Raw genomic sequence first — 10,787 nt, forward strand, 5'->3', positions numbered from 1 at the left:
TGCTCAGCTAGTTTTTGTATTTTTTTGTAGAGACTGGTGTATTAGTCTGTTCTCACATTGCTGTAAAGATACTACCCAAGACTGGGTAATTTTTAAAGGAAAGAGGTTTAATTGGCTCACAGTTCCACATGCCTGGGGAGGACTTGGGAAACTTACAATCATGGCAGAAGGCGAAGGGGAAGCAAGGATCTTGACATGGTGGCAGGAAAGAGAGAGCTAGCAAGAGCAGGGAAAACTGTCTTATAAAACCATCAGATCAGCTGGGCGTGGTGGGTCATGCCTGTAATCCCAGCATTTTGGGAAGCTGAGGTGGGCGGTTCACCTGAGCTTAGGAGTTCGAGACCAGCCTGGCCAACATGGTGAAACCACATCTCTACTAAAAATACAAAAATTATCTGGGTGTGGGGGTGCCCATCAATAATCCCAGCTACTTGGGAGGCTGAGGTAGAAGGATCACCTGAGCCCTGGAGGTTGAAGCTGCAGAGGGCCGTGATCGCGTCACTGCTCTCTAGCCTGGGTAACAGAGGGAGATCCTATCTCAAAAAAAATAAAATAAAATAATTGAAATTTAGATTTCTGGGCCCTGCCCTAAGGATTCTGCCTCCAGTAGGTTTGGGAGGTGGGCCCTAGAATCTGCATATTTATCATGCTCCCTAACTGCTATTGATGTGCATACTTTGAAAAACACAAACCTAAGTCTAAATTTCCAGAATCAGGAGGGAAGCACCAAAGGTGGAGCACTAAGTGGCAGACAAGGGGCCTGGCCAAGAGAAGGGACTCTAGAAGGCTTAGGCCTAGCCAGGGTGTCCAGAGTTGATGAGGCCCAGCTCCTTGTATCCTCCGGGTGGAGTGCTCCCTCCTTCCCTTCAGCCCAGCTCCTCCTCCTCCCTCACTGTCCTGCTTACCCGCCTTCTCTTGTGGGCTCCCAGTACGCAGGGAGCTACCTGACCTTTGAAGTGGTATCATTTGTGCCCTATGACCGGAACCTCATCGATGTCAGCCTGCTGTCTCCCGAGCATGTGAGTGCCCCTCAGCATTGCCTTCTCCCTGACCCTGGGCCTTTCCTGCCTCTGCTACCTGCCACCACATCCTCTGTCCCTGCCCCTCTCCAGGAGGGTCCATACTGGTGGCACCTGCAGACACACACTGGGGCATTCCTCCCTAGCTCATCAGAGACCCCAGTGCTTCTAGAACTTTCCAGTCAGACCAGCCTGCCCAACCCCAGGTAGTGAATAACTGGAGGAATCTGAGATTGGGCCTCTGAGCTCGGCCACTACAAGGCCTGGAACTATAAGTGATCCCTTCCATTCTTTTGCCTCAGTCTCCTCTTTTGTAAGCTGAGGATAAGAACGCCTGCCCAGCTTACTCCCATTCCCGGGCCTGAAATCTACCCACCCCACTGCCCATGAACATCACCACGACATGAAACAGCCAGTGAGGGGAACTGCCTCTGAAAAGCCCCAGAGAATTCCTGAAGCCTGATGATGGTGGGGGACCTGTGGCCATCTGGACTATGGTGACAGCTGGAGTACCACAGCAGGGGACTGGGCGTCACCAAGACTTCACCTCTTGGCAGCTTGGCTTGGAGAGGCTCTCACCCCTTCTATCCTTCACAGCTCCAGTACCTGAATCGCTACTACCAGACCATCCGGGAGAAGGTGGGTCCAGAGCTGCAGAGGCGCCAGCTGCTAGAGGAGTTCGAGTGGCTTCAACGGCACACAGAGGCCCTGGCCGCCAGGGCCCCAGACACCGCCTCCTGGGCCTCTGTGTTAGTGGCCTCCACTCTTGCCATCCTCGGCAGGAGTGTCTAGAGGCTCCAGACTCTCCTGTTAACCTCCATCTAGATAGGGGGCTCCCTTGCTTAGCTCCCCTCACCCTGCACTGAACATACCCCAAGAGCCCCTGCTGGCCCATTGCCTGGAAACCTTTGCATTCATCCTCCTTCTCCAAGGCCAGGCCCCAGGAACACAGGGCTTCTTGGCCCCAGACGGCACCTCCCTGCACCCCGGGGTTGTATACCACACCCTGGGCCCCTAACCCCAGGCCTCAAGATAGGAAAGCCAGCTAGTCTCTTCTCTCCTGTGATCTCAGTAGGCCTAACCTATAACCTAGCACAGACTGCTACAGCTGCTCCCCTCCCGCCAAACAAAACCCCAAGAGAGCAATGCCCCTACCACCCAAGGGTGCCATGGTCCCAGGAGAGCCCAAACCTATCACCACCTGTTGGGCATAGCCAGAGCTGTTCCCACCCAGCCAGGGCATGAAACATCAACCCCCCACATGTGAACCCATCATTCCTAAACCCTGGGTGGGCTCTATGCCAAGTAACAGCAGAGAGAGTTAAGCCATAGGAATTTGGCTGTGGAATAAGAGGGAATGCGGCGAGGCACTCTGGAATATGACCCTGCCAGAGGTTGGAGAACAAACTTGGGCAGCCGGAACCCGTCACTATTCTAGACTTCCCTGGCACTCCAGGAGCACTTTGAACTTTCCAAAGTGCAGCCACAGCTACAATGCTGTTAAATCCTCCTGCGTTCTTGGATGCCCCTTCACCTTGTGTGGACAGTGTCTGGTTTCTCCATTTTACAGACAGGAAAACTGAGCTTCAGACAGGGGGTGGGCTTTGCCTAAGGACACACGCATTTGGTTGGGAGTTGATGGGGCCAGATGAGCCAGCACTCCAGCTCTTTTCACCCTTCAGCGCCATGCAGAGTCCCTGAGCCCACCTCCCAGCCCTCTCCTCATTCTCTGAGCCCACTGTGGTGAGAAGAATTTGCTCCGGCCAAATTGGCCGTTAGCCACCTGGGTCCACATCCTGCTAAGACGTTTAAAACAGCCTAACAAAGACACTTGCCTCTGGGTTTTGCATTGTGTCTGCTGTGTTGCCGGAGACTGCTGTCACCTGTGGCTTTTGTGGTGGGGGAGGAAGAAGAGAGGGTGAGGTGGGGGTGGGGACATGAGGCTCCTAGAAGCTCAGTGGGGGAGCACGTGGGCTTGAGAGTGTGTGTGTGAGCATGCGTGTGAGTATGTGTGCGCATGTGCACAGATGCACGTGCATACCACGCCCAACCAGCCAACCTCCAGCCTGTCTAAAAAGGTATTGTAACCTTGTGGAAGGGACAGAAAGGAGCCCTACACTGGGGAACTTGTCAAATGTAGTCCAGAAAAGTTGGGGCTGGCACCTTTGCCAAGCAGCGTACAGTTGGTGGAAGGAAAGAACCAAAGTGCAGGGTGCCAGGCAAAGGCACCAGGCAGAGAAGTCTCCTGGCCTGGGACCATCAGGCCTAGTCTGCTGTGAGGGTGACCTGTGATGGTTACCATCACCAATGCTTGCATCCAGAGGCCCCAGCCCTGACCAAGCCTTACTGAGTATCCAAAGATGGGCCTCTGTTTGCTAAGTAATTTGCTCCCTCACCTGCTCACCCCACAAAGACAGGTACTACTAATAAAATTAAAGAAGTCATCATCACCCTCATCATCATCACCATCATCATCATCATGGCTGCCATTTACTGAGTGTTTATGTGCCACTGTGCAAGAAGCTTTACATGCATTTTCTCATTTAATCCTCACAACCTCTGAGAAGGCCCTTTTCTTATTCCCATTTTACAAGTGCGGGAACTCAGTGAGGCCCATAGAGATTTATCAAGTGGCTCAAAGTCACTTTTTTCACTGGGTAAATGAAAAAAAGCCAGATTTAAACCAGTCAGAGGACTCTAGAATCCACTCTCAAGAAAGGGCAAGTCCTGGCCGGGTGTGGTGGCTCACCCCTGTAATCACAGCACTTTGGGAGGCCGAGGTGGGAGGATCACATGAGGCCAGGATTTCGAGAGCAGCCTGGGCAACATGGTGAAACCCCGTCTCTACTAAAAACACAAAAACTAGCTGGGTGTGGTGGCACACACCTATAGTCCCAGCTACTCGGGACGCTGATGCAGGAGAATCGTTTGAACCCAGGAGGCGGAGGTTGCAGTGAGCTGAGATCGTGCCTCTGCACTCCAGCCTGGGCAAGAGAGCAAGACTCCATCTCAAAAAATAATAATAATAATAATAATAATAAAATAAAGAAAAATACAGTGCGAGTGGTGTGGCTTTCATCATTTTACTGACGAGAAAACAGGCTCAAGCAGGATCACACCACAGATGAGAAGCAGATCCACATCATAATGCCTCCCCAGACCCTGCCAGACCTTTGCCTTTGCACCCTGACACTTGCTCCTGGGGTTCTGACACATCATGGGTGGCAAGACCAGGCACCTGACCAACACCCTCACACAGGCCTTTAGGCCCGAGGCAGCTCATGTGCTTTTTTCCTCAGTGTCAGACCCAGGACTCCACCTCATCTCTGATTTCCCTTGCCCCTTCCAGCCTACCATTCTGGGAGGAAGAACCCAGCCCTGGAACGTGGCTGGAATGAGGGTTCACAGTCACCCCAGCTCTTCCCTCCCCTGGGACCCAGATGGCCAGCCTTGACCATTCCTGCTTTAAGGGATTAACTCTGGGTCAGGCAGGAAAACATTCAGGGCACATACACCAGGGCTGATACACAGGGACTCTTGTGACATCGTTAGGAATGAAAGATCGTTAGGAACTGTCCCCTTGGGCTCTAGTACTTTGTTTTAATGTTGGAGGATGGGGCTTAGTAAGCAAACCTCTCCTCGCCTGCTGATTGCCTGGGGAGCCGGCCATGTGGAAAAGCCCCTTTTCCTAGGAGTTAAGATTCTGGGGTTTGAGTCCCACTTGTGCCAGCTGTGTGGCCTTGGGCAAGTCACTTCTCTCTGGTCTTCAGTTATCCCTTCTGGAATCTCCCATACTGCCTTCTTGGTGAGGTTACAGCGAGAGGCTCATGAGACCCGGATGTGGCAGCACTCTAAACCAGGAAGCCACACAGACAAGAAATGATATTTCTGTTATTTGCCCAGCACAAGTTCAACTCAGCTTCACCTTTGCAGGTAGGCAAGAAAAAGGTCTGGGACCCAAGTTTTATATATAAATAGCCGAAATTAGAAAGGCTCTAGAGCAAACATGTAATTTACGTCTTTCCAACTATAATCCCGGGAGCCTGAGATGCCTCAGAAACACCACAGGGGCTGTTGAGGAAAACAGAGCTACTGCACGAAGTAGCCCTGACCAGCTTCCTGTAAAATTGTACTTGAAGTAGTTGCAGGGCCAGCTTCACGGGTGTAGGACCTGTGCAGTCCCTCAAGACTTTGTGCTTGGAAGGGCCCCATGCTTGGTTTAATGCTCGCCTGTCACTGTCTCAAAATTCTCGATAATTTTTAAGCAAGAGGCACCGGGCATTTTCATTTTCACAAGGCCCGCAAAATTCCAGAGCCAGTCCTGAATAGGAGCTCCATGACCAAACACACACACACACACTCACACACACACACACACACACACACACAAACCTGATGCAGTCCTTTCAGTGTACAGATGGGGAAACTTCAACAGCAACCCAGGAAGAAGAAGGGACTTGTCCAAGGTCACACAGTCCATTGGGGCCAGAGCAAGGACTAAATCCGCAGCATACTGACTCAGCTACATGATGGCTCCACTGTCGCTTTCAGTGTGTGCTTCTGTCACTCCCTTACTGCCTCTAATGACCCACTGAGGCCCAAGAAGACCTGTTGGAGGTCACACAGCTGTGACAACAATGGTGATGGCGGTGTTGAGCCACGTTCCGTCAAGCTTCAAATCTGAATAGAAAAGGGCATAGGTAAGATGATAGGTAGATAGGTACATACACAAATCGTCTAAATAGCTCCTTTTAGTTTTTTTTTTTTTTTTAGAGAGAGGGTCTTGCTCTGTCACCCAGGCTGGAGAGCAATGGCACCATCACAGCTCACTGTAACCTTGAACTCCTGGGCTCAGGTGCTCCTCCCACCTCAGCCTCCTGATTAGCTAGGACTACAGGCATGCACCGCCATGCCCGATTATTTTTTTATTTTATTTTTATTTTATAGAGATGGTGTCTATGTTGCCTAGGCTGGTCTCAAATTTCTGGCCTCAAGCAATCCTCCCGCCTTGGCCTCCCAAAGTGCTGGGATTACAGGTGTGAGACACTTAATAGTTCATTTTTTAAAATGATAACTAACTCGGCCTTTGCTCATTTGCCTGCCAGCTGGTTCCAGCTGTGTGTGAGTTAGGACCTCAGAAGGGGCTGGGCTGGCTACTCTTCAGCCAGCTAAACCACGTCAACAGTGAATTTTACCAACTCACTGGGTGCTTCCTCAAATCAGTGGTTGGGCACTCTTGGCACCAAAAAATATATATATATATAGAAATGCGAAAGATTCAGTAGCAACCATTTCCTCCCTGTCCGTCCCTGCCCCTCATGGCTCGTCACAGCCAGGAGGGGGAGGTGCTCCCCAAACCCCTACCCAGCTAGCCTTTGCCCAGAGGCCAGCCCATCTCTTCACTTCCTTGTTTCTTTGTGAAACAGGAACTGAGCAAGCAGCTTAAGTCGGGTAGGATGGGTGGTTGAGAAAGCCCCAGTGGTCCGTGGCAAGTCCACGAAGCTGAAAAGCTGGTTTCTCTCCCAGCGGGTCCCAGGCAGCTTCAGGCCCTCTTGTTTGTCACACCTCCTGTGTTCTAGAACAACTTGGGGTGAGGGATGCACTCTTGGCAAGGTGGAGACATAGGATATGGACCACAGGATCATGTAGCAGAGATTTGGATGCGGACCTCAAGAGACACAGAAGCAGGTGCCAGGCCGGGCATGGTGGCTCACGCCTATAATCCCAGCTCTTTAGGAGGCCGAGGTGGGTGGATCACCTGAGGTCAGGGGTTCGAGATCAGACTGGTTTGCCAACATGGTCGGCAACATGGTGAAACCCTGTCTCTACTAAAAATACAAAAAATTAGCCAGGTGTGGTGGCAGGCGCCTGTAATCCTAGCTACTCGGGAGGCTGAGACAGGAGAATTGCTTGAATCTGGGAGGCGGAGGTTGCAGTGAGCCGAGATCTTGCCACTGCACTCCAGCCTGGGCCACAGAGTGAGACTCTGTCTCAAAAAAAAAAAAGGAGAAGAAGAAGAAGATTCCAAGGGGACACCAAGGGAGAAAGCGGCAGCTCCTAACGGTCACCAAGGACTTCCTGGATTTACCAAGGGGAGAAACTCCAGGTGGAGTCCGAAGTGAACTGATATGGAGTCACTCACCAGGTACCCAGCACTTTCCACTAGCTGGGCGCTGGGCTGAGAGCACTCCCTCTATGCATGTCACCTGAGTAGTAACCCTAGTCTCACACACACCCACAAGAAAGGCCCACATTATCACTGTTACCATCTTCACTAAGGCTCACTGCAGGTGAGGTCACTTGCCCAAGGTTATGCAGCCAGTAGGTGACCATACAACAATCTGAATCCAGTCAGGACAACCTGACTCCATTTCTGGGAGGTGTTCTGCTCCTCCTCTTCCCTGGAGCCCTGGACAATTGTCCCCATGGGGGAGGGGCCCACTGATCAGAGAGGTTTGTCCTTGTAACCTTGGAACAGAGATTTATGCAGAGTAGCCCAGCCCCTACTTGTCCCCCATAGAAAGTGCACCCCCCCACCAGTGAGTCATGGGTGTGTTTTAATCTGAGCACCAAAGTCCAGCCTCCTCTTCTGACGGTAATTGACAGAGCTACCAGCAGGTGTTTTTTGTTTTGTTTTGTTTTAAAACCAAGACCTTATCACGAGTTCAGAGTTCCAAAGATCACTGTCTTTCCCTCTCCTCCCATCAGCCCCTGCCACCAGCTGCCCACTCTGTGTGTGTTGTATGTGGGCATGAGGAATGGGTGCAAGAGTCACCTGCCCTTGTCTCCTTGCTTTCTTCTGCCCGCCTTCTCCCTCCTGCAATTTTGCTCTTTCTGCCCTCCCTGCTTAAAATGACCACCATTAAATTTGCTAATGGGCCGGGCTACTAAAGTGGGCTTCACCCTGGAAATGTCCAGGTATTTTCAAGAAACTATGTGGCCACTGCTTGGTTATTTCTTTTTCTTTTCTTTTTTTCTTTCTTTCTTTTTTTTGTTTGTTTGTTTTTTGTTTTGTTTTGTTTTGTTTGAGATGGAGTTTCACTCTTGTTGCCCAGGCTGGAGTGCAGTGGCGTGATCTCGGCTCACAGCAACCTCCACCTCTCAGGTTCAAGCAATTCTCCTGCCTCAGCCTCCCAAGTAGCTGGGATTACAGGCATCTGCCACCACGCCCACCTAATTTTTGTATTTTTAGTAGAGATGGGTTTCGCCATGTTAGTCAGGCGGGTCTCAAACTCCTCACCTCTGGTGATCCACTCACCTGGGCTTCCCAAAGTGCTGAGATTACAGGCGTCAGCCCCCTGGCCCGGCCTGCTTGAATATTTCAAGAGATGGGGAGATCATTACTTACCAGAGCTGAACTAGTGCCATCTGAATAGCCAAAATTTATTCCTTGGAATAAACTAAAACCTTCCATTTATCTGTTCCCCATCATTCATACCACCTGCTTCCCCACCCCAATCACCTAGGCTAAACGTGACAGGAGTTTAGTATTTCACACGTTGACGACTTCACTATACTTCACCCCCGCTTAATCGACCCTAGCTATTGCAGCTTTGCACATGTGGTGCGACTTCCAGATGTCCTCCCCATCCTGTTCACTCCCCTCTGGGCCTGCTTCAAGGTGGCTCTGTGGCACCTAGCGTGGCACCCAAACCAGCATCAGGTGCCAAGAGAAGGCTGCAAGCCGAGGGCTCCATAATTGTCTCACGTCCCCGTTCAGGAACTCCGCATCAGAGGCACTTCAGCTGAGTGGTTAGTAGTGTGGGCCCTGGCCAAGACCAGCCCTGCATTTAACGCTGGGCTCCACTGCCTACTAGCTGTGTGGGCAATTCACTTAACTCCTCTGGGCCTCAGCTTCCTCCCTGGAAAATGGGGATAACAATAGTGCCTGACTTACCAGGTTGTTGTAAAGCCCACTGCCTGCCATGAAGTATAATAATTTTCAGCTAAATGTGGGGATGGGGGGGAATGGAAATAAGAATCTTCGGGGGCTGGGTGCAGTGGCTCACACCTGTAATTGCAGCACTTTGGGAGGTAGAGGCAGGAGGATCACTTGAGGCCAGGAGTTCGAGATCAGCCTGGGCAACATAGGCAAAAAAAAAAAAAAAAAAAAAATAGCCAGGAATGGTGGCATGTGCCTGTAGTCCCAAATACCCGGGAGGCTGAGGTGGGAGGATCATGAGCCGCAGGAGTTTGAAGCTGCAGCGAGCTGTGACCACGCCACTACATTCCAGCCTGGGCAACAGAGGGAGACCCTGTCTCAGATTAATTAATTAATGAGTTAAAACTTAAAGAATCTTTTGGGAGGTTTTTCCAGATATAAGTATTTCTCACTATCCAAACTCTTACTATCTCAAATCAGAAATATATCCATTCAGAGAGTGAGAGATGCTTTTGCACATGGTCTGGATCCCACCTGCCCCAAATATCCCACTCATGATCATCTACTAAATAAGAATTTCTTGGCTGAGTGTAGTGGCTCACACCTGTAATCCCAGCACTTTGGGAGGCCAAGGTGGGCAGATCACGAGGTCAGGAGATCAAGACCATTATGGCTAACATGGTGAAACCCCATCTCTACTAAAAATACAAAATATTAGCCAGGCATGGTGGCATGCGCCTGTAGTCCCAGCTACCCAGGAGGCTGAGGCAGGAGAATAGCTTGAATCCAGGAGGCGAAGGTTGCAGTGAGCCAAGATCGCATCACTGCACTCCAGCCTAGGCAACAGAGTAAGACTCTCAAAAAAAAAATTAAATTAAATTAAAATTAAAATTAAAAATACTTGGAGTGCACTGGTGTGGGAGCTGCTTCATCTGAATGTGGCCTACGATGACCTTTGTGTCTTTAGTAGTCCTACATCCACCCTCTGAGGGTTCAGGTTGATTTCACTATATCAGTGGAACCCCAAAACACACACACACACGTACACACCCTGCAATCCTGCAGTATTGGCACTACATCAAGGTTCTTCTGCCCCAAATCTATACTTCTGGATACATCTTTATATTAAACTACTTGCCTCCGGGGGTTGTGGTGGGATTAAACATCTGTCAAGTGCTTAATGTAGTGCTTGGTAAAGAACAAGTGCTGGGTAAGTGTAAGCTTGCCACCCCACCTAGGATGTCAGCTCCCAGGTACAAGGGGCCCTGATGGCTATTTATTTTGTACCTCCTCCCAGGGCCTAGCACAAGTCTGTGCCCACAGCAAGTTCCTAGGTCCTGCCTGCCGGCCCATTATCAAGTTTAAGGTGACCTTGTTCCCTGAACTACTGACTCGTATCACTTCCTTAGCTGAGGGCTCTGTGTACCTCAAACAACATAACTTGTAAGATGCAAGTATGTCACCCAGAAGGGAAAATCTATTAAACACATGTTTAAGGGTCATCAGCCAGCAAGGACCTGGCCTATTGGGATTCAGCCAGGGCAATCTGTTGGAAGAGAAAAGCTGGGGGAAGGCAAGTCCCGATGGGGGGTCCTGGACACCCCGCCTCCACTGGCTCCGGTCCCCAGGTGGCGGGGAGGAGGTGTTGCTGATCAGAGGAGACAGATCTGAAAAGGAGAACGAAGGAAGCCGTTGAAAACACTTGCTCCCTTCTGTCCTGGGAGCTGGTCACCTCTCCATATTTCTCTCCGAGGCACCCTCACCTCGCCCTCGCTGCCTTTTCCCAAGCCTCGCCAGCCCTGTGCCCTGGTTTGCTGGCCGCCTTTGAAGGTTCTGCGGTTAGTGTGTGATCTTCGGTCGCTGCCGGCGCTGAGCAAACAGGAAGC

At 50.9% G+C, this 10,787-nt stretch overlaps 1 protein-coding gene and 1 long non-coding RNA gene across 2 annotated transcripts in view; one reads left to right on the plus strand and one right to left on the minus strand.

Annotated features, from left to right (window-relative positions):
- XPNPEP2 (X-prolyl aminopeptidase 2) overlaps nt 1-2,845 on the plus strand; it is a 30,832-nt gene extending 27,987 nt beyond the window's left edge. The window contains exons 20-21 of the mRNA XM_055268204.2: nt 930-1,019; nt 1,617-2,845. Of these exons, the coding sequence (XP_055124179.1) occupies nt 930-1,019; nt 1,617-1,811 (285 nt within the window). The 3' untranslated portion in view covers nt 1,812-2,845. The remainder of the gene's footprint in view (nt 1-929; nt 1,020-1,616) is intronic.
- The window catches only part of LOC134735999 (uncharacterized), a 56,817-nt gene extending 50,585 nt beyond the window's left edge, over nt 1-6,232 (minus strand). Inside the window, exons 1-2 of the long non-coding RNA XR_010119614.1 lie at nt 6,223-6,232; nt 5,412-5,699 (exon numbers count right to left, since the gene is read on the minus strand). This is a non-coding gene — a long non-coding RNA (uncharacterized lncRNA). The remainder of the gene's footprint in view (nt 1-5,411; nt 5,700-6,222) is intronic.
- Nucleotides 6,233-10,787: the final 4,555 nt, after the last annotated feature.

The sequence above is a fragment of the Symphalangus syndactylus genome, chromosome X (assembly GCF_028878055.3).
Source record: "Symphalangus syndactylus isolate Jambi chromosome X, NHGRI_mSymSyn1-v2.1_pri, whole genome shotgun sequence".
NCBI lineage: Eukaryota > Metazoa > Chordata > Mammalia > Primates > Hylobatidae > Symphalangus > Symphalangus syndactylus.